This window comes from Brachionichthys hirsutus, chromosome 18 (genome assembly GCF_040956055.1).
Source record: "Brachionichthys hirsutus isolate HB-005 chromosome 18, CSIRO-AGI_Bhir_v1, whole genome shotgun sequence".
Taxonomy (NCBI): domain Eukaryota; kingdom Metazoa; phylum Chordata; class Actinopteri; order Lophiiformes; family Brachionichthyidae; genus Brachionichthys; species Brachionichthys hirsutus.
This window is the reverse complement of record NC_090914.1, coordinates 9,078,130-9,100,885: the sequence shown is the minus strand read 5'-3', so window position 1 is coordinate 9,100,885 and position 22,756 is coordinate 9,078,130. Positions and strand designations below refer to the sequence as shown.

Below are 22,756 nucleotides of genomic sequence, written 5' to 3'. Positions count from 1 at the left end.
TGAGGCGCAAATAAGTACATTAAAATATATATTTTTTAAACCTTCACCAAGTTTATTAAATAAAAACGTGCCCTTTATTAATCACGTGTTACACCCTTCTTATGATTTCTGTCATGACCGATTAACAACTGCGTGTTTGTTTTCCTTCACAAACATTTGAGAACGTAAAAGTTGCAGGAAGTTCCTCGGGGACAGCTGCACAGCGTGCCGATACGCGCACCTTTACGCACGGCGCACGGCTCCCCTGCGTCACACTGAAACGTAGAAAGCGAGATACATTCATTAAAATACAGATTTAGGTTGTAGATTTACTTTCAAAAATAAAATGCATTAGAAAAGTTAGATATTTAGCCTTTTTTTTAATTTATCAACTTCTAAGCATTTTTTTTTAAGCAGATATAAAAAATTACAAACTACTTTAATGATTTCCAATCAGGTGCACCTACCGAAGGCAGCCAGCCAAGCCTTTTCTCTAAGGGCATCTCTTTGCTCCTCAGCTTCTCCAGAACTTCTTGCAACGCGTCAATCTGTGGAGAAAAGCGATTAAAACAAAGGTCGACCTGAGTTTTAACGTTTATCCTGCATGAGTTTATCCCTCAGCGGAAACATTTCACATCGATGTTGCCTCACCAGTTCTTTCTCCTGTTGAGTTTTCAGGGTGAAATCCGAGGAGCGCGTCTCCAGAGAGGAGTCATCTGCGCGTCCGAGCCACAGGAAGGCGCAACAGCAGGTGGCCGCGAGGAGGAGAGCTCTGACGCTGAGCATGGTGCTGAAAGAGGAGCAGGAGATCTGCTGAGGATGGGAAACGTGTGGATGTGTCCTGGATACTGACCTCCTTTTTATAGGCACTAAACAGCAGCAGGCCTCTGAAATATTCATGGCCATCGTTGACACGGGTGACCCCGCTCAGCACCTCTGTGTCCCCGGGATAATCACAGGAAGGGACCCGATGGGATGATGGCTAAAGGTGGGCTTACATTGCATTAAACATTTCTGAAAATGTATTTGCTCCTTGAATGAGTGTCAAATGCCAAATGTTTATAATCTTACTGTAATATATTGTATTTTGAACAACATTTCACGTTCTGACGTGAACCTGCCTTAAAAACACACGAAGCTGGCACCCAAGAGAGAGGGCGCAGCAGTTTGATCAAAAACATGACACCATGCTCTTTAGATGCATGAGAGTAAACCTTCCTTCCATGCTTACTAATCTTCACTGTTCAATAAATGTTAAATCAGATTTCAGGTTAACCCACATTGACACCAATTTGTAATGAGAATCTAATTTCCTTTTGTAGGAATAACCTCGTCCACACCTCAGCCAGCTGTTTGACAATTCTTGTTACGCCTCGGAGACCATTCCTCTGCTTTGTTCACAATCTCCATGGGGAAAAGGGACACCTGGTGAATATTTAAAGTTGAGTGAAATAAATGATTTGCCAAAATAATACTTTCCATTATAATGTATTGATGCTATGATTAAATCTAAATTACAGTAAACATACCTACTGATAACCATGGTGATAGCTCTTTACTTTAAATGCACATTTCTTACAGTGTTTCAGACAAGATAGATTAAATACTTCCAATGATAAACGTATTAAACAATGTCTACTTTTATTACTTTATATTTATCTGTTTATGATGTGATAATAATGTCGCTTCATTGTGGCTTTATGCCTGCTGTTACTCCTCCCTTCCACTGGGGGCGCAGTAGCTCATGCAGCGCTGTACAAATAAGGAATGCCATTGCCGGAAGTTCGTTGTAAACAGCTAGCTTGAGCAGTGCGGAGTTACATTTTACTTTAGCTAACGATTCATTTTTCCGTGTCGTATTTGTAGTAAAGGCGACAATGTCCGAAAGAAAAGTGCTTAATGTAAGTATGCGGGCGCTGAGGGTTTACGCAACATTTAAAATCGTCGTAGCGTACCAGCTGTGTAATAAAACAAGCGGGCTAATGCTAGTTTAGAAGCTAAATCGAATCACAACATTTAAAGTTCCGTGTAGTGAACACTGGATTGGGTTTATTAAAGCTGCTCATCGAAATCTATCACCATTACTGCATTCGTTGCTGTTAGTTTCATCGCTGTTTCACGTCCCGCAGAAATACTACCCTCCGGATTTCGATCCAGCCAAAATCCCAAAACTTAAACTCCCTAAAGATCGGCAGTATGTGGTGAGATTGATGGCTCCCTTCAATATGAGGTATGTCATCTACTGGTTATTCATCCTGTAGCATGCTTTACTTCCACTAGTCAACTATTTACTACACAGTCATAAGCGACATCATGGCGTCATCACCGTGACTGGTTGCTCGCAGGTGTAAAACATGCGGCGAGTACATCTACAAGGGGAAGAAGTTCAATGCACGCAAAGAGACCGTTCAGAACCAGCTGTACATGGGGCTGCCCATCTTCCGTTTCTACATCAAATGCACTCGATGTCTGGCTGAGATTACGTTCAAGGTGAGAGTTTTTCATGCAAACACGAAAGCCCAACCGCATCTGTGATGCTAAACTGTCTTTCCTCCTATTGTGAGTACAGACTGACCCAGAAAACACAGACTACGCCATGGAACACGGCGCAACGAGAAACTTCCAGGCGGAGAAGCTTATGGAGGAGGAAGAGCAGAGAATCCAGCAGGAGAGGGAGGACGAGGAACTGAACAACCCCATGAAGGTCGGTGACGTCAATGTGGAGTTATTACTTTAAATTGGAGGACAAATGAAGACGGATGAATTCCCAATCCTCTTCCAGGTGTTGGAGAACCGCACAAAGGATTCCAAGATGGAGATGGAGGTTCTGGAGAATCTCCAGGAGCTGAAGGAGCTGAACCAGAGGCAGGCCCAGGTGGACTTTGAGGGGATGATCGACCGGTACAGAGACCTGGAGAGGGCGGAGAGGGAAAGGGCGAAAGAAGAGGATGAGCGCGAGACAAAGTGAGTGAGGAAGGTTCAAAGTGTGAATCGCGTGAGCTTTAAAAAAAAAAAAAACGGACTGCTTTGCTTCTCAGAGAGATGTTGGATCGCGCTCTGGTAAAGAGACTCAGAGACTCTGACTCGGAGGAGGAGGAGAAGGAGCAAAGCAGCAGCTCCAAGTCAACGATGTGCAGCACGGACAACCCAACGGACATCCTCGCCCCTGACGCACCTGCAGAGACGCAGGTATGTTCGACCAGTCGTGGTGAACGGCCGTGTGTCCAATAAAAACTCAATAAAGAATCTGGAATCTGGATTTCCTCCCGCTCTTTGCAGGGAAGCTCAGCTGGAGGAGCAAAGAGGGCCAAGGTGGAGAGCTGGGAGAGGAGCGTGGGGACGCTGGGTGGAGGACGGGCACTGGGGGCTCTGGTGGTGCGAAGGAAACCAGCAGCGATGAAGGCTGGTCCCGTGTCACAAACAGGTGAGCCGCCATTACACCCCTGCCGCCGATTGATCGAGTTTGCTCTCGATCAGGAATCATCGTTGGTCCTCTCTTACAGATTCTACGCTTGACTCCACCTCTAAAGCAGTCGCCACACAAAACGTTCCGTCGTCTCTCAGTCTGTTGGGGGCGTATTCGGACAGCGACAGCAGCGGCACCGAATGAGAAGATCCGCGCGGATCGATTCTGATTCCAGGGACTCGCATTTGTTTAAATAATGAGCGGGAATCACATTAACCCGTTCGTGGAGCTCTCTCCCTGACATAAAAACTGATGAGTCAGTCAGTCTGTTACCAGGATTTCTTGGGAGACTATCTGTTGTATATTTTATGGTTTAATAAAATACCTCTTTGTGACTGTCAATGTCTTATTTTTAATTGTAACATAGGATGACAGCTTGAGCCGCTTCGTACCCTCACCGCCGTGCAGATGATTCATTTATAAGCTTTTATAGCATTAGCTCTGTCTTGGATATTCTCTTACCAGTAACTTAATATCTTAAAAAAGAAATAAATCCTATTAGATCGATCTGCTGCTTTAAGGTGAATAACTTTGATGTCATTATTCACTGGGAGTGCATCATCGAGACAAAGGATTAAGATGAAGCTTGAACATCCCACGACCAAAAACATCCCACCTCCCCCTTGAGTGTTGCGTTCACGGACAGTCGGGGATGGTCTGGTCCAGCTGACATTAGCTGCCCGACCTCTCTCGGCTTAGAAACTGGACCGATCTTCGCGGATGTTTTCATTTTTAGTCCCGGTAACGTCAAAAACGAATGATAACCAGACTGAAGCGACCAAAACCGGTGCGAAAAGCCGTCAATGCCGGGAAGGAAGGTGGGACACCATTTCACTCACGGCTTCGACGCTAGCTAGCTAGCCACACTAGCTTTCTTTAAAGAGCTGTTTTCCGAAACAAATGACTGAAAACTTTACTTTTTTTTGGATGAATAGCGTAGAAACCGGTCCGGGAAACCGTCTCTTCATGAAATCCTGCTGATGGCCTCCCGCTGCGAATAAGCGACTCACGGAAACGCTTCTTTGTTTACCCGCCGATGCTAACATGCTATTGTCAGTGTTTGCTAACTTAGCACGGTGGCTAGCGTTCACCTCCGGTTCCGAAACCCCGCAGAAGTAACCTCGCGAAGCCGCTGAACAATTCACTGGACCTGTTGAGCGACGCTGAAATCTTTATTCTCAGAGAATTCAAATCATTTCGGGACATTTTAACTACCAAGTAAATTTTGGTCGGCGTAGACTAAAATCCCTTCAGTAGAGTCCAGGGTCCAGTTCTGCTATTTCACTGTTAATGCATGTTTTTTTTTGACTTGTGTTCATTTCACCCCTTTTCCGCTCCCTTTCTTAGATCCATGGCAAAGTGGCTGAAGGACTACCTGAACTTTGGCACCAGACGCGACCCTCCCCGGCCCCCCAGGCCAGATTACAGTGAGAGTGACTTCCTGCGGGCCTACAGAGCTCAGAAGGAGCTGGACTTCGAGGACCCGTACCAGCATCATCAGGGCGGTGGGTTCGGGCCCTGCAGCGCCACGGCGAGCCTCCCCTCGTTCCCCGCCTTTGGGTCGGTGCTGCCGAACGGCGTGGAGGTGAGGCGTGCGTGGATGATGTCATTTCTCCGTCCTTTAACGTGAACGCTAAAGAGGGAATGCTTCTGTCCCAGGTGAAGGTGGTGTCCCCCAAGCACCGACTCATTAAAGTGGACTCCCAGGAGTTCGGCCGCTGTGAAGTCCCTCTGGGTCCCGCGACGGGCCAAGAAGAACCCGTGAGAACTTTTCTCGTTGGCTTTGCTGATGGCGCTCCTCTCATCCCTCGCCTGAGACGTTGTCTTCGTTTCCTCCCCGCAGGTCGTCCCCTCCGCCCCGGCGGTGCTGGACGCCGCCACCAACTACTCTGACCCGTTCGATGTGCGCCCAGACCCGAGAGGCTGGGAGAACCGGCCGGCGCCGGCAGACTGCCGCAGCTACATGGAGCCATTCGAGGCCCAGAGGATCATCTCAGGTTGTTCTATTGTTTGTAAAGCTCTTTTCATAAATCTAGAACTATCATTACGCAAACGTTCCCTCTGGCGTCCGGCCCGGCGGGTCGATCCAGCTCGACACGCGTTTTCAAGTTGGATTCTCTATTGTGCAGAGCTTCAACACGGCGTGATGACGACCCGGTCTGCGGGCGGTGACGGGGGCCAGTTGTACGATAACCCATACGAGGAGCGGACGTGTCGCCCCAGAGGAGCGCCGCCGCCGCCGCCGGCTCAGAGGGAGGATGGCGGGCCAATGGACGGCAGGGAGAGCAAGCTGCCCCAGGATGACGAGAGGCCGGCCGAGGAATACGACCAGCCCTGGGAGTGGAAGAAGGACGGCATCTCTAAAGCTCTGGCAGGTTAGCATCGCTAGCAGGAGCGTCTCGCGGGTCTCCTAAATGAACTCATTCCGTGTTCCCGTCCGGCCTCAGTTCAGTTTGAGGGGGAGCGATCCAGAGTCCAGCCGGAGCAGGCCAGGTTCCCCGGCGCGGGAAGTGCGCCGTCCTCGGCCGACCCCGCCGCGCCTCCTCTCCTGGGGGAGCGAGTGGATCCGTCTGTGCCGCTGGAGAAACAAGTGTAATCTCAAGATTTCATTTCCGTCACGTTGTTGGCGTTGCGGACTGCTGAACCCGATCCGGTTCCCGTCACGCAGGACGTCCAGATTGAAGTGAAACGTTCTAGTTCTGCGTTCTGCTGCCGGTCCCCAGGTGGTACCACGGGCCCCTGAGCCGCTCGGGGGCAGAATCCCTCCTGACGCTCTGCAAAGAGAGTTCCTACCTGGTGAGGAAGAGCCAGACCTGCAGGAACGACTACTCCCTCTCCCTCAGGTGGGTCAAGTAGAGACGTCCTTCCAGTCTTCTGATGATGGAGCAGAAAGTCTTACCTCCTCCTTCCTCCTTCCTCCTCCTCCTCCTGCTCCTCCAGGAGCTGCAAGGGCTTCATGCACATGAAGTTCGCCCAGTCCGCAGACGGGCGCTTCGTGCTCGGCGAGAACAGCCCTCCGTTCCCCACCGTCCCCGAGGTCGTGCACTACTACACCACCCACCGCCTGCCGATCCGAGGGGCCGAGCACATGTCCCTGCTGTATCCCGTCGTCGTGCAGACCCTCTGACACGCTGCCGCCCTCCGGCCTGCTGGTGCTCCCGAACACTTTCCTCCACGCCTTCTGACTTCCGTTCTGCCGGCGCTGCTCCCGGGACTCCGGACCCGGTTCGGCGCCGTGATTCCCGTTTTAACACTGGCAGCTTGTGAACGCTTACGAACACCGCGCCTGTGAAACGGTTTCATCGCTGACGTTCTCGCGTATTCATCCCACGGGGCTTCTCGGAATCATCGGTTATTAAGATGAGTTTTGTGTTTTCATTTGTTTGGTGCCAACCGTCCAGGCCGTCAATTCTTGTCTGGTGGTTTTCATCCTTAAAATAATTTATTAAAAACCAATAATACGTACGAGGCCGGGAGTTTAAACTAGATCGAGTAGAAAATGCAGAAAAAGTGTCTCGGCGTTGGACTCCGTTTCACCTGCTGACATCTCTAAGTTCCCCTGGCCTTTGAATGTTACTTGATGCCCCCCCACCCCCGCCCCACAGCATCCTCTGCGGTGAACAAAGAGGAATGACGTCATGGCAACGCGGACCTCCGGCAGCAACCGACTCCTGCAAACGCAGCTTTGTGACGAAGATCTGCGAGATTATTTCCTGCTGTTTTTATAAGAGTTTGAATGTTGAAAATAAATGTTTAAATTGTCCTTGTGTGTTTTTTCCCCCCGAATATTTGAATAGCAAATCATTTCTAGTTGATACTTCATTTTTTTGGCTGCTGATAATTTTAGTTTAACAGCAATAAAGTTTTAGAATGTGAGAGACTTTAAAACAGCTCTAATAACTGACACCTGCACGTCCTCATATAACACTCAATCCTTCTGGCTATTAGTTATTGATTGGAAAATATCGGGCGTCATGGGAGGGCCGGCTTCACTCGCTCTGCCTGCAAAGACGATCTTGGGGTCACCCCTGGCAACCGGCAGGCGTCTGTGTCACCGTGAGAGAACGAGACAGGTAAACGTCCCCGCCGGGACAAATCCAGTTACACGCTGAATATGAGTATTTACCTGTACTCTGAGTACTCCTTCGTGTAATCGGAGTAAATTAAGTCACCATTATATTGTTGTGCATCCGTGTTTAGGGAATGACGTCTCTCCCGTCAACTCGGCTGTATCCATGACAACCCGGACGCAGGACCTCGCTCGGCCCAGACCCAACCGACTCAGACACCCGGACCGGTACGTCTGACCCAACTCCTCCTCTTCTCCTTGTCTCTTCTCCTCTCTGATGACTCCTCCTTTCCTTTCTTTCCAGTCGGTCTGTCTACCGGCTGGATGAGCGGCCACCGGTGACGACCGGCTCCACCAGAACCGGAACCGGTACCCCCCCCCCACCGGTGCATTCCAACCTATCCCAGCAGTATTTATTTTTGGTAACAGTGTATTTGTGTTTGCAGACTTAACCCCTCGCTGGTTGGAGCTGTGCCGAAGCAAAAAGTTCTGCACCCAAGTGTCGTAAGTCAAACCAGAGGTTCTGATGACGGAACAAACAGAACAAACTTGAAACTGGACTCTTCTCTTCAGGCGTTCTCCCATATGGGAGGTTAGCAACCTGGCTCTCAGGGCCGTTGCGTCCAGCAGGGTGTGCCACCTGGCTCAGCCCCGGGCCCCTGCAGCCGGTTGGCGTCCGGACCTCCCGCTGCTGGACCCGGTCAGTGACACGCGGTACTTTTCAGCGTGTGCGTTTATTCTGATCTGACACGTGATCCGAAACGTGATCACAGGTGAAGAGAGCAACACAGACGGCCGTCGCTTCAGCACGAATTTGTCAACTTGCTCAGCCGAGGAAGAAGCCGCCTCTGGAGGACTCTGACCCCAAATCTAGACCGGGACCCAGAACCCCGATGCCCCGCAAAGCATCAGCACACACGGAGCTGCTTGCCAGTAAGTCGGACATTTGATTTGGTCTCATTTCATTGCATCCTGAGGGTCACTTTCCCCTTTGCAGCCCCCAAACGTGACCACCCCTCGTATGAACCGGCGCGCCCAGACTGCTGGCCCACCTCCAGGGCCGCCAGGAGCCACGTGGCCAGCAAGAGGCTCCTGGAGCTGTCCGGTGCGAAAGAGAGGAAGCCTCTGTTCGAGGGATACGACCCCTATGTCGTGAGCCGGGCGGCTCGATCCGCCAACGCCTCGACCCGAATTCAACAACTCTGCCGGCCTCTGCATCGCAAATGTAGCTCGAGCTAGCAGCGAGATATTAAATATCATCCCGTGTAAAGCAGAAAAAAATAAATGTTGTATTGTTCTTGTATAATTCAAAGGTGTTGTGTAGATTAATAATTGACAATTAAATTTTGACGGTTAGCCCGATTAGCGCTCATTCATTTCTCATGAGCGCCCTCTAGGTGAATTGCATTCATTTTCGGTGCAGCAAAATAAAAACACTCGATTACATTTTCAAGATTAAATTTAAATTAAAAAAAAAATCTACACACGAACATCCTGACATAATAAATAAATATGAATAAAAGGCAGGTGAGAAAGACAAATGAACTCTTAACATCAGGAAATGATTCATTAAGGATCAGAAAAACCTAAAACACAAAACACTAGATGGCAGCAGAATAACTTGTTTTAGTTCTTGAACCTCAAACCAGCTGAAGATTCAAACTCCATGCAGCCAGAAGGCGTCTCCTCCTTCACAGCGCATGCGCGCTGGAGAGGTTGTCTGCAGTTTACTTAGAAGAGATAAGATGCTTTTTTTTTGCACCAGATTTAGCTACAAGCTCAAATATTCAGTTACATCCAGTTTGGGCCAAAATAAAAAGCCACATATCTGATATAAAGTTTTGCAGTTTTTGCAGATGTTTAAGGATCCAACTTTGCAGTGTTCATATTAATTATATATTTTTTTTACATCGCTGTGTGATGAAGTGGAGCACCGTTTAGTTCCTGTGGCTCAAGCCGAACCTGTTCCTCTGATAGCTTCAAGTTTATTCAGCGTATTTGTGCTAGCATTAGCAATAAGAAAGTGTTGACAGAGTAACCCCGAGCCAAAAATCAATCATTAGAATCCCAATCAGGAAATGTTGGGAGTGTTACCTGGAACAGATGTTCACATTTTGGTGATGATCCAGAAGAGATCCTGGATTCTGGATCACTGAAATCTTCTGTTTACATTGCAATCAATTTGTTCCTCAATATCTCGGTTGATTAATGATGAATATTTATGGGATTTGACACACACACACACACACACACACACACACACACACACTTTCAATAATATCTCTCTCATCACCTCCACAAAGGAGGTTCTGTTTCTGCTGGCCTTCACCAGGACACTGTGGAATTAGTAGCGGACAAACGGATTTGTTGTATCTCCAAAAGCTCCAGAAAAAGCTCCAGAAGATTCCGCCGTTACTGAAAGTGTGCTTTTAGTAAATAACTTCTAAACTAATAATTATATCAGCGTGAATCTAATTACTAAACGTTTGTTTTCATGGTTAACGAATCTAAATGACAGATGAAATAAATGTAGGGGCATTATTTTTTTGGCGTAAATCACAACATAGGGCGACTGATGTGCTTAATTTAACTCTTTTGATCTGTTAGATCTCATAAATCCGGACGGCTGGCCGGTTTTATGTCGCCATGGGAACACGGGGAAGAGAAAATACAGTTTATAAGAAACTTATTGGGGAGACAGAAGGTCCAAATCCATCGCTGTTGGGTAGGAAGGACACCCACACCCCGTGCGTAAAAAGGCAGGACGGACAGGACGCGGCGCGGCGCCTCCTCTGCTGCTCACCTGAACCAGCGCACTGAGCAAACAGCAAGGAGGGCAGGTAGACGCGGAGCCGGAAGAGCACGCACGCCGATTTGAACCCACCTCCGAATCCTGGCAGCTCTCACAGTTCCAGCAGGAGCTCCGATCCAGACCCGGTCCGATCCAGAGCCGGTCCGCTCTTTGACGCGTTTATTCTAAAAGCGAGGGAACATGACGGAGCAAAGCAAGAGGCTGATTCTGATCGTGGTGGACGTTCTCTGCGTCTTCGTCGGTGAGTGACTCTCCTCTCCAACATGGCTGAACGCATGACAGCTCCCAGGTGGTGCGTTCAGGTGTTCGCTGCGGCTCAGCCACAGGACTTCAAAAGGCCTGGAAATAGAATTTTACTGCAAACTTTGACACGTGGGGGGGGGGGGGGGGGAGACTTTAAACTTACGTATGGATTCAACGCAGATAATCCACGTGATGACAGTTTACGCACACACACCTCGTGGAACGCGTTATCTCCGTGAAAACGGGCTTCAACAACATGACAGCAACTCGACTCTAGAACAAACAGTGATTCTACTCTCGGCAGTCACAACACGAGTCCCCATCGGCCCGAGCTCTGTTCCAACAGGCCGAACAGAGCCGGAGTTTCACAACACCGAGGCGCTGAACGAATGAGACCGCAGAGGACGCTTTACGCACCGAGCGCAGAGCGTTCAGGGGGGTCTGTGTGTGTGTGTGTGTGTGTGTGTGTGTGTGTGTGTGTGTGTGTGTGCTGCTGGTTCCATCTGAAGATGCTTTCAATCCAAGTCAGATTTCTTTATTTTTATTTTTACATGCCCTACAATGGTGAAGCCTTGACCAGCCCTCCTCTGCCTCTGATTGGCTCAGACAAATGTTATTGTTATATCAAGCCAATCAGCAAAAAATAGAGCCAAAGTAGAATTTGTAATTGTGCTTTTTCTGTGTGTGTGTTTTCTGAAGCTCTGTTTCCACAGCAACCATTTTGGTGATTTACATTACATTTTTAACGTTTTTATTTCCTTTAAAAATCAACGAGATCACAACAGATGATGCAGCAGATCTACAAAGAGGAGCATTATGAAATGCCGGAGCATAAAACAAACCGGGTGGAGCGACATTGTTGTTGTTTTTGTTTCCCCTGAAACCCGTTTTTTTTTAAATGCTTACGTTTTCAGGCCGTTCTTAAGCCACAGGAAACGAATCCGAGCAAACACCTGTCAAACGCAGCTTGAGTTTGCTCTTTATTTGTACTCGTATGACATCGTGTTTGAATTCTAAATGACCGGATGTTGTCCTTTCTGCGTTTGTTTAGTCCGGCCCAGGAAGAAGTCCTGTCCCTCTTGGGCTCCGGCACTCTAGAAAACAGGAAGACCTTTTAAGCTTTGCGTCGTGGAGGGTCGTGACATCAGCCCTCGCCGCAGGACAATTGTCCAATGATTTAAGAGACGGGTTTATACGCTTCTGCTGCTGAATCTGAGCCTTTTGTTTTGCAGAGAAACTGTTAGTTTTCTGTCTTCTGTTCACATAAACCCATAAATTCATGTTTGGCGGGCTGTTTATGCCCCAGCGGTGTGTTTACGAGGCCGCTTGTGTTCCACGTCTTCATGTTCCTATAACGGTGTGTGTCTGAGTTCAGTCCTCGGCTCCCAGGCCCTTAAATGGTGCCCCAGTGTCAAAGGTCACGGCTGTCCCTTCCCACGTGTTTCCATGGTGACACGTATGAGTTGTCGAGCTCCATCGATGACAAATTAATTATTTTGGCAGCGCCTGGCCGTCTGTCTGGAGCCAAACGCCCTGTTCTGTGTTCTTAGCTGTTTCCTGAGCTGCTCCTCGTGGTGGTTCGGTTCTCTAGTGCAGGGGGTCCCCAACCGCCGGGCCGCGGCCCGGTACCGGTCCGTGAGGCGTTGTTACTGGGCTGCACAGGAAGAACAAATCTGTTGGATGTGTCCGTTCTGGTTTGTTTCTTTTTTTCTCGTTGCACATTCAGGAGTTTCTGAAAGCCTTCTCTGTCAAACGTTACAAAGCAGGACCTTTAAATCGGCTACGTCTTATCAGCCGCCGCGCCGACTCGGCTAAAACCCATCTGTATCCCACGACTGCGGGATCGGGATTAAAAATGTGTCGACATTTGTGAGATTAACGTCTGTGTTGCTCCTCCAGCGGCGCTGCCCTCGGCCATCCTGACGCTGATGTTCACCCCCTACCAGAGAGGAATCTACTGCGACGATCAGAGCATCAGGTATCCCTACAGGCGGGACACCATCTCCCACGGAACCATGGCCGCCGTCACCATCACCTGCTCCATCGTCATCGTGAGTGACCCGAACAAAGTTGATGCCGGAGTGACTGAAACTCCCCTCCTCCTCTTCCTCACGCCTCCTCTCGCCCTCCTCACAGATCACCACCGGAGAGGCCTACCTCGTGCACACGAAGCGCCTGCACTCCAACTCCCAGTTCAACCAGTACCTGTCGGCCCTCTACAAGGTGGTGGGGACCTTCCTGTTCGGAGCGGCCGTCAGCCAATCCCTGACGGACCTGGCCAAGTTCACCATCGGCCGTCCTCGCCCCAACTTCTTAGCCGTGTGCGCTCCGGTTAGCTGTAACGGCTACATGCTGCAGATCAACTGCACCGGCAGCCCGCACAACGTGACCGAGTCCAGGTGTGGTCCCGATGACACTCGGCCGGTAGAACCGGTCGTCAGCTGGACTCAAACCCAGACGGAGCATTCCATGTTTCCATTCAGTGTCCGATCCGGATTGGACTAAGTCACTGTAGATGTACAGATTTAATGAATCTGAATTCTTACACACTTCTGTCTCTTGTTTCATTCCTCAGGTTGTCCTTCTACTCCGGACACTCGTCCTTTGGGATGTACTGCATGCTCTTCCTGTCGGTGAGTGTCTCGTCGTCATGGCGATGTTTTTTTTCCCTTTACGCCTCTGTGTTGATGTCGTAACCGTATATATCTTATCTTGGGGAGGGCTTCGGGAAATTTCAGCTACCGTATATTGGCCAATCATGTGAGTGCACACAAGGCTTTTTGCCGTAACATGATTGGTTAGCAGAAGCATAAAACCAGGAAGTACCTCGTTAATATCATCAATTCGACTTACTCCCACTCTCAAACATGTTTTCTCAACACTTTAAAAAAAAAAATGCTGAGTCATGTTTTCCGTGTCCAGCTGTACATTCAGGCCCGGATGCAGGGGAAGTGGACGCGGCTGGTTCGACCCACCATCCAGTTCTTCCTGGTGGCGTTTGCGGTGTACGTGGGATTCACCCGCGTGTCCGACTACAAGCATCACTTCGGCGACGTGCTGATGGGGATGCTGCAGGGGGCGCTCATCGCCGTGCTCACCGTGAGTACGACACTTTTGCAGCATCACTTGTAACCCCAATCAGAACTTTGAGTGGACCAGCATTTCCTCCCCTCCAAAAGAAACCAACGAAGGAACAACAAGTTTATAAATTGACCCTCTCTATTGTATTTGCATCACATTTCCAGCCCGCTGCCGACTCTTCTTCTCTTTCAGGTCCGCTACGTGTCCGACTTCTTCAAGCAGCGTCCTGCTGTCTGCACACAACCGGACACGGCCGGGATCGAAAACCTGGAGCGTAAACCGAGCCCCCGGACCACCGACAGGAACCACTACAGCTACTCCGGTCCCGTCTGAGCCCCCCCACCCCACCCCACCCAACTTCTCCCACTCCCACAGGCCTCCGTTCTCCATCAGCAGCTCCACCGGAGGACCTGGGACTTGAACCAAAAACCACTACCTGGAAACCCAGACTCACAAACTCCCAAACTCCTGTTGGAGCTGCAGCGCCATCAGCAGTCTCTATGGATGTGTGTGTGTGTGTGTGTGATTGTGTTGCTGAATGATGCGTTTTTAATCTTGTTTAGTTCAATTTGAGCTGCGTTTAGATGTGCGGAGGGAGATTTCGTGCTGCAATGTGAGCTAACGGCGAGCTCAGGGCGTCCTCTCCCGGAGCCGAGCCAGAAATCACTTGCAGTCTTTTCTTTTAGGACTGGATGCTGCTTCACCTCCACCGGAGCGAGAGCGCCGCCCTGCAGACTTTGCCTCGTTTTACCGTCTGTGATTTTTACTGATGTCTAGTGTTGTTATTCCGTTTGGACCTGCTGTATCTGAATGTAGCACCACTACCTTGCAGCTGGCCTCCTCGTTCTGACGTGACCTGAGCAAATTCATTCCATTGTTGGGCTTTCCTGCTTTCAGTGCCTGAAGAGCGACAGCTAAACTCCTGACGTGACCTGAACGCACCACTCTCACCTCTTACCCAACATGTTTAACCAACATATAAACCATTTCCTTGTTTTTATACTTTTCTTGAGAAAGAAATTTCTCAAGAAAGAAATAAAACTAAACACACCCAGAGTGTTGGTGTGTGGGATTCTTCTTTCCTTTTGTTTTACTTGGAATCATTTTTGCTTCCTTGTTGGAAACTGCCTAACAATCAGATCGAGGGATCAAGTCCGGACCTGATGGCGGTGGAATTTCTCAGCGCTGAAGGAATGAGCCCCCCAGCCCCAATAGATTAACACTAGCAGAGGTCGTTTTAAGTCACTGAAATAAAATCACTTTACTGGGATTATTTGAGCCAACAGCTTTTATTCAGCATCCTCTTCAGTAAGAGCAGCTGAAACAAACGTCGTCGCTGACAGTTTATTAAATCAGCATCGCTGAAGAAATGTGCTTCATGATCTGAAAATGAGCAAACCTGAAGAAACGTGATGAGCTGGAGCAGACGATTCAAGCTGACGCGTTTCGAATCAGGCCAACTAAAGCTAACCTTCCATCCCACACAGTCACTGGGAGACAAAGCAGCGCTTTAATCATAGCTTTTATTTGTAAGGCACCAGAGAAGCTTCCTTACTGCTAAAAGGTTGATTCATTCTCATTTGAGTCGTTTGTTTACATCTTTTTTTGGGGGGGGGGGGGGGGGGGGTCGTCTAAGAAGGGTGCGCCACGTAGCCAAATCAACGGGTTAGCGAGCCCAGATCGCCATGGTAACTGATGCTGCAGGCTTGTCTTGGTCTGAAGGAGGTCGTGTTGGGAGTTTGAGGAGATACCGGTGTGGATATTAAGTCGTGTTTAATTTGCCGGGGAAAAAAATTACAAATAAATAAACACCCGTTGGAAAACAAGCGTTGGATTTGATGTTTAGTCGTGTTAGGAATCTAAAAAAAGGAGGAAATTGAGGAGAAAAAAAAATGCCAGAGTTTTTATTTCTTGACCTCCATCTCGACCCAAGAAGGCCGCACGCGATTGGTCGATTTTGCGCAGGGGAGGATCCAAAGACGGCTGATAACCGCAGTTTGAGATGTTTCAAGTTCACGAGAGCGAGCGCAGCGTCGTAGTTCACCCCTCCACTACGAACCATCGACACGTTAAACTGGTTTCCGAGACATTTACGAAGCTAAGGAACAACGATCAAGGGGTCACCGTCTGGCGACGGGATGGAGCAGGAAGAGGAGGAGCTACCGGGTAACAACGCCGGGCCTCCCGTGCCCAGAGGCCTGTAATGCGCACACACACACAACACCAACACCTTCCATGATACACACGTCAAAAAGCAGCTTTGAAACATACAAAAATGCTTTAAAAAATATGTATATTGATATATTCATATGTATACAAATTGGCCCTTCAGAGCAAAAGCAAACACACACACACACGCACACGCACACACCAGTCGTACGTCTGAGGAGGTTCTACCAGGGTTCAGCACACAGAGCGCAAAGAGAAGAAGCCGTCCGTTTGCACTCGGTGTGTTCAACGCTGCGTCTTCAGCTCGACGTCAGACAGGAAGAAGGAACGCCGAACAAAAGCACCGAGCCGCACCGCGAGAGCTTCCTGAACTCAGGTGGAGAGAGGCTTGAGCATCGATGGCGGGTGGGCTGGAACTTTAAAGGCGGTTGTTAAAACGGATCCTGACCCGAACGCCGCGGCGTGCTAACGCTAACGCGGCAGGCATGAACGTCCTGGGGCCTCGGAGCCGCCGCCTTCACGATGAGACGGAGATAAATCCCTACGATCCGGGTTCAAGGCTCCACAGAACAGCGGCCCAAAGCTTCTGGGGCTGATCGACATGGTTCTGAGAAACCGGGTCAGCAGTGGCGAGCATCTTTAAACCTTTGGGACCCGACTGCTGAAGGGACATTTAGAGACTCCGAAGCCACACAGAAACGGGGCGGAGCCGGGCCCACGGAACAGAAGCGGGCCGGTTTGGCTTTGCTGTGTTCCTTAGGCCAGGTTGAAATGTTTTCTCCCGTTTGATGCGGACAGAGCGACACACTAAAACCCCGACAATTCAAACAGCTCACCCCGACAATCACGCAGCAGGTAAAGGAGACAGGGAAAGAAAAATGAACATGGATCACGACGGGCTGGTTCTGAAGTTTAGATCCTGTTCAGGTTTGTCTGGGTCAGAAGACGGACGAGGTACGGAGAACATTAAAAATTTAAAAAAATGGCCAATTTATCTTTAGGCTTAAAGACGTTAACGGTCAGAAACGTCATTAAATCAGAACGCGAGAAACGTCTGGTTTAAACCTGCGAGAGGCGGATCCGCCGCCGCCGCTAACGCTAGCCCTCGCACTCCGAATGGGGAAACATTGATTTGAAGCCTGAGGCCTTCACTAAAAAAAGGTTCTACTTAAAGTGGAGAAGCCTGAACTGAGACGATTACCGCTAAATAATAAGAACATTTAACTCTCACTCTCGGCCAATCAGCAGCGTCCTTCTCTGCTCATCTCAAAGCTCCCTCCCTGTATTTACGCTGACAGGCAGCCGGACTTACATCACTCTACATGTACAGTTACACATTTACCTCCTACAGCTCACCGCCCCCCCCCCCCCCCCTCCTCTAAACCGTCCTCGCCGTGTCTCTAGTCGGATTTGTCGCCGTCCTCTCCTCGCGGCGCTCTCTCCGCCGCCTCCCGGGCCTTGTCCTCCTTCACTGCCTGGGCCTGCCCTTGCGAGTAGTTGGCCAGGATGGAGGAGAGGGAGAGCAGGCCGGAGCTGGAGCCGGAGACGGCGGGCAGGTTGGGGGGCGTGAGGCCCAGGGGCAGCGGGGTCACGGGCAGTGCCAGGCCCTGCAGCTGGGACAGGTGCTGCACCTGCAGCTGTTGCTGGAAACACACAACAGGCTCATTTCACTTTTGATCTTCAGCTTCATGGAACTGTAGGATCCTTGGTGGAGGTAAAAAGACTAATCCTAAACCTTGCATGCCTGTCAGACAGTGCAGAGGGCGCTGCCGACACGCAGGCAGCGGCGAAGAGCGACAGGAAGTACAACTCACCCGAATGATGGAGTTCATCTCGGGCGGTGTGACTTGCTTGGCTCTCTCTATGGCTCCCATGACCTGCTGCTGATGCTGAAACAAAGACGACACACGCAGAGCAGAATAATTAGCTCGACAAACGTTTAATAGCAACGATAGATACAACCCAGGCTGTGCACTTCCTGTTTGGGCCGGAGACTGCCGCACCCGCGCCGCCTTTCAGCATCTCCATGAATGGAGAGCAGGTGAGGCGACGGGATGGGACAACGCCGTTCCAATTTACAGCTGGTAGCAGTTAACCGCTAGCATCTAATTGGAAGGGCGAGGAAAATGAGCAGCTCAACCATCAGGCGTCGTGCCCGAACGTTTACGCGTAAACCGTTTAACCCAAGCACAACAAACCTTTGGATGCTTGTTTACAGGACAAAACAGAATTTGACTTGCCTAAAACAAAATTCCATTGTACCGTTGCCATGCCAACAGGCAGGATGCAACTCCTCTGGAAATGCCTACGTCACACTCCTCCATTAGCGTTGACATAGATTTTGCTGGTTGCATCGCCATCTACTGGCCTGGCATGCACACTGCAGCATTCCCAACCATTTTAGCTGAGCCTTTATCTACGAGGATCGTTTTTGAAAACGCAAAGGCGAAGCTCGTCTTCCGTATTTTGATCAGTGTAAATGAACGAAAGCCGGGTTTGGTCACTACCTCTTGTGACAGGTAAGGCAGCACCTGAGCACAGATCCCGTTGAGCCTCTTCACGATTTCAGCCTGCGAAGAAAGGGAGAAGTTAGGATGAATCCGGCCCACTGCAAATATATAACAAGTCCAAGAGAATTTAAGTAGACGATAATGACCTGTTTGTGCATTTCGATGTTGAGCCCGTAGGACATTTCATAGTACTGGAACGCAAGAGGACAAACGTCACCTTTCGTCCACACACAGCGCACAGGCGTGACAATTGAACACATCTGTCTAAAAACCAATCGGTGGAGACAATCGACACCTCCTTAGCAGGCGTTCCCGGAGGATCAGCCAAAGATCGCACGTCTTACCATGATATAGTGGCGCTGCATCTCCGACTTCTCCGAGGCCAGTTTATCGCACTCCAGCTTCAAACTGGGAGGAAACATTTCCAAAGTCAGTTTGAGTAGAAACAGATTTAAGGAATCTTTCAACTTGTAATATTTATTCCAATAGATCATCGTTCTTAATAGAGTTGGCTGGTGTCCGTCCTCCCTCCCACCCACCCCTGCCAGAAAGCACTTCTTTTTTTTTTTTAAACATAATGAAATCATTTCTTTCCGACCGAGTCGGGAAGACAACGCGGTTTCTTTCCACGGGGTGTCATTGGGGTGAGGAATGGCGATCCGGGGGGGTTTACCTGTGGTACTGTGCTTGGAGGAACTGGAACTCATCCTTGATGCGGTCGCAGGAGTCAGAGGTGGTGAACTTGAGAGCCTGGCTGGACTGAGCGGACGCCTGAAACACAAAGACGATCCGTTTGCGTATAAAAGGACACTCAATCCCGCCCTGACGCAGGTCCAGCTGCAGACCCTCGACCTCCGCTCAACCAGGAAGTAGGACACATTCCCCGCAGACGCTGCTTCCGCTGGCGTGTGAAAAATGCGCGTTTCCTTCCACGTGTGCTCGGGGTTTGTTTAGAAACTTCAGATTAACCCTTCCAGAGGATGGCTCAAATGGAGATCAGCCGGCGGCGTGTTTGACTCGCCGGCAGATCGATGTGCAACATCTGTCCCACCGAAGTCACGGGCCCGAACGCCATCGGGAGCGCAGATTGATGAAATGTGTTTACAGACGGCAGGATTAATGGGCGCCCGTGGTGACCATATGTGAGAGGAATTTAGAGGCTGTATTAGAAGTCTGGATACGTGGAGACACTTAAACCAACAGCACAAAGCTGTAATCCAGAGTTTATCCGTAAATAAGAGGCACAGGGGCAAGAGGTTTCCAGCGGGATTAACGGAGCGAACGCGGTCATCACAGACCGAGCTCTGCAAATACACAAAAGGAATATATGAACTAAGAATGAATGCCTCACAACGCCACTTGCCTTTTAAAACTCATGTGCTCATTTCTTTAAAACGATCTCAAGGGCTCGATCTTCATTTGGTACCTGACAAACAACACGAGGTGCCGCGACGTCTAATTCTGTTTGCACAGTTCTCCTTTGTCCAGAGGCGTTTCTGTCCTGCGTGTCTCAAAGCGGCTCGGCTGGCTTTTATGTTCAACTAATGTTCAATTTAATATATTAGATTAAGAGTCCTATTTTGTGCACCCGTTTCCTGTACATTTTTGTTTGTTTGTCTACAACAACAACAAAACAAGACAGGAAACTAGTTTGAGCAAATATTCTATGTTAGAATGTTCCACTTGAAGAAACAAACGTTTTGGAGTTTGGATTTTTAAATGTCCTTTTAACTTTGTAAAACATTTTAAAGTGCGCATAAACTACCTGTCAGTCGAGAATCAGGTGGAAAAGAGCAACACGTGCTGGAGGGGAGATCTAAATAAAGCCTCATCTTTATTTTAAACTTTCTGGGGAAATCCCTGGCTTTGGATATGGATTAATATACTAGGCCGATTTAATAAGTTAGAATATCGATGGTTTAATTTAAATAGTTGTATTCATGACGATGATAATCGCCTGATTCCTCCGCGCTTCACGGAGCCGATTATGGCTGACACACAAACCGAATGTTTCCAGAATCAAATTAAATTCATCTTCATCTACAAACTGTAAAAGTGAAAGCGTCACGTTAGCAGAAACGGCGACTTAAGGCCATGATGGGAGGCAGAACCGACAACTTAAATTAGCTGTTTTACCCAAACGCTAGCTAGTAGCATACAGTGTCAACACCAGAATCAAGGTCGAGCCATTGTTCCAAAGCAGGGTTGCATTTAAATTCATTTCAAGCTTTAATTTTCCGTCTCTCTTCCACCGGGAAGCCTTAAACGTCGTGCGGGGAAGGTCTGGCATCGTGAGCCGGAGCTGACAGCGACCTGCGTCCAGCGGTGCTAGCATCAGCTGTCGGAGGCTAACCTAGCGTTAGCTGGGTTAGCTTCAGTTTCACCGCCGAGACAAGTTGGACTTACCGTGTGCCTTGATTGAGGAAACATCATGTCAGCAGTGAGTTTCACCGTGTGCCCCGGTTCTAAGCGGACTACCAGGCTAGCTGGCTAAGCTAACAGCTCCCCAAATACTAAAAGAGTGGAGACGCGACTCGCACTTTGTACTCAGTCATCGTTTAAAGCAGCTTTTTAGCTAACGTCAACGCAGCCGGGGCCGAATAGCGCCTTCTGGTCTTTGTAGTCAGATAAAGCCGCCGCTCGTGAGGAGGCTTATGCTAACAAAGATGAGATGATCGGCGACGGGACATTACGGGTTGTTTTCTTAATTAATAGAATAGCGTTAACTCTCCTCGGGGAAGCCCTGGCCGTTGACACATGAGCCCTGACTTTCCTCTGCTTTGAAAAGAGCGTCACCCGGAAAAACAAACCGAGCAGCAGGCGAGCGGGCGCCCCGTGTGGCACAGAGAGGAATCGCAGACAGGGTCGGAGCTGCGGGGCTTCTGAGGGGCAGGAAGTGTTATATTGCCATCTCATAGATTATTTGTTTGTAGCGAAATCAATATCAAATTGACACCCAGAGCAAGTATAGGAACAAATTTATTTCAATTTAAAACAGATAACTTTTTCATTATGTTTCTCTCAACGAAGGCGGCAATGATCAAAAATCATGTTTGAATGACATCAGGCAACAGTGGTCGAAACTAATACATGAAACACATAAAAAAAATATGGCAAGAGTTATGTTAATCAATAATCGATAATCAACTGATTGAACCCCATTAATTGGGGGCTCAGCTTCAATGAAATCCCCAAAGCCCACACTTCCAACACAAAATTAACAGCACATGCAACTATAATTAGTTTCTTGAAAAAACATTGTTTTTCAATCTTCGATTTTAAATACAGAATAAAGTCTGATTTATCCTTTAACCTCCGGTGGGGGTTATTTAAAAACTGGGGGGGGACCATCTCTGGCGGCGGTCCTGATGATGACCTCAGCGTTGGCACTTGGAGAGCCTGGCTCAAGAGAGTGGGGTTGGCACACTCAGTATAATACATCATTTACATTTGGATTACATACATGATAAAATAAGAAGCATTTTATACACCACAACACAAACGGCCTTCAGGTTTCATTGGCGTGAGGACAAAAAAAGAAATCCGAGTGATCCTAAATAGTAGTGTCCTGGCAATGTTAAATATGGAAAATAAAATAAAGATTTAAGTTTAAAGATGCCAAAAACGATCAATATGATTCCACTGACTCCCAACAAGCCCCCGCAGGCGTCAAAACAACCCCCGACCCAAAAAAGCAAGGTCACCGAGGGCGCCGTTATTCAAGTCAATGAAAGGCAATAAATAGATGGGAGTGAAAACACATCCAGTCTTTACACTGGTTTGAAACGTGGATCCAAGAAACACTGCAACACGGGACCGCCAACACGCTGCGACGCACGCCGGCGGCGTACGCCAGAGTTGTAGTGTCAAATCTAATACAACATGGAGGGTGAGCTGCACTCAGCTAGCCTGATGAATACTTGGGTATCCGTACTGGTACGCTGCTCGCCGTCAACGGCAGCGTCACTTCCAGCCTTAGCTCCATTAGCTTACCATTTCTGACACATTGCTCGAAAGCTTCACCATGCAGGATTTTCCTAACAAATCTATACGCAAAGAAAAGAAAGAAACAATCCCTCCTTAACACAAAGATGTCCGAGCGATGAGTCTCATTCTGGAGTTGTTGGGATCTCATGACCCGGGAATGAGACGGAGCCATCTCACAGCAGCAACCAACACATCCTGCATCGTGTCATAAGTTCGTATGAACCTCTCCTCATCGTTTCCCAGACACCATTGATCGACTTTATAGAGTTCATTTAGCTACCGAGTCGCTCTGAGCCAGTTAGCCTTTACCATCTCCTTTTTCTTAGGATAATGACAATAAAAGGTATGTTGGCTTTGACTTAGTTACCAAATTCACACGGCCTTCAGCTTAGCTTGGAGCAACCATTACGTGCGATGCTCCCTGTACCGACGCGCCGCAC

The 22,756-nt window shown here is 48.9% G+C and overlaps 5 protein-coding genes across 5 annotated transcripts; 3 read left to right on the top strand and 2 right to left on the bottom strand.

The window, feature by feature from the left end:
* Positions 1–146: 146 nt before the first annotated feature.
* LOC137907895 (cocaine- and amphetamine-regulated transcript protein-like) lies at positions 147–765 on the bottom strand. Its single transcript, XM_068752256.1, has 3 exons — positions 631–765; positions 447–527; positions 147–254 (listed from the first exon to the last, which is right to left on the bottom strand). Exons 1-3 carry the CDS (start codon positions 763–765, stop codon positions 147–149), a joined length of 324 nt encoding a protein of 107 aa, XP_068608357.1.
* Positions 766–1,784: 1,019 nt separating this feature from the next.
* yju2 (YJU2 splicing factor homolog) lies at positions 1,785–3,777 on the top strand. Its single transcript, XM_068752297.1, has 8 exons — positions 1,785–1,880; positions 2,109–2,209; positions 2,325–2,469; positions 2,549–2,683; positions 2,762–2,943; positions 3,018–3,168; positions 3,259–3,403; positions 3,483–3,777. The coding sequence occupies exons 1-8, from the start codon at positions 1,857–1,859 to the stop codon at positions 3,587–3,589; spliced, it is 990 nt and encodes a 329-aa protein (XP_068608398.1). The 5' UTR covers positions 1,785–1,856; the 3' UTR covers positions 3,590–3,777.
* Positions 3,778–4,157: 380 nt separating this feature from the next.
* Positions 4,158–7,202, top strand: LOC137907594 (SH2 domain-containing adapter protein F-like). Its single transcript, XM_068751948.1, has 8 exons — positions 4,158–4,263; positions 4,793–5,030; positions 5,105–5,206; positions 5,289–5,442; positions 5,575–5,820; positions 5,893–6,037; positions 6,169–6,288; positions 6,386–7,202. The coding sequence occupies exons 1-8, from the start codon at positions 4,166–4,168 to the stop codon at positions 6,570–6,572; spliced, it is 1,290 nt and encodes a 429-aa protein (XP_068608049.1). The 5' UTR covers positions 4,158–4,165; the 3' UTR covers positions 6,573–7,202.
* Positions 7,203–10,424: 3,222 nt separating this feature from the next.
* LOC137907434 (phospholipid phosphatase 2-like) lies at positions 10,425–14,767 on the top strand. The gene is made up of 6 exons (XM_068751770.1): positions 10,425–10,567; positions 12,469–12,620; positions 12,706–12,968; positions 13,145–13,202; positions 13,492–13,668; positions 13,843–14,767. The coding sequence occupies exons 1-6, from the start codon at positions 10,507–10,509 to the stop codon at positions 13,981–13,983; spliced, it is 852 nt and encodes a 283-aa protein (XP_068607871.1). The 5' UTR covers positions 10,425–10,506; the 3' UTR covers positions 13,984–14,767.
* Positions 14,768–14,919: 152 nt separating this feature from the next.
* LOC137907334 (TLE family member 5-like) lies at positions 14,920–21,106 on the bottom strand. The gene is made up of 7 exons (XM_068751650.1): positions 20,736–21,106; positions 19,003–19,100; positions 18,674–18,737; positions 18,476–18,520; positions 18,327–18,389; positions 17,634–17,708; positions 14,920–17,462 (listed from the first exon to the last, which is right to left on the bottom strand). Exons 1-7 carry the CDS (start codon positions 20,760–20,762, stop codon positions 17,220–17,222), a joined length of 615 nt encoding a protein of 204 aa, XP_068607751.1. The 5' UTR covers positions 20,763–21,106; the 3' UTR covers positions 14,920–17,219.
* Between the last annotated feature and the right edge of the window lie 1,650 nt (positions 21,107–22,756).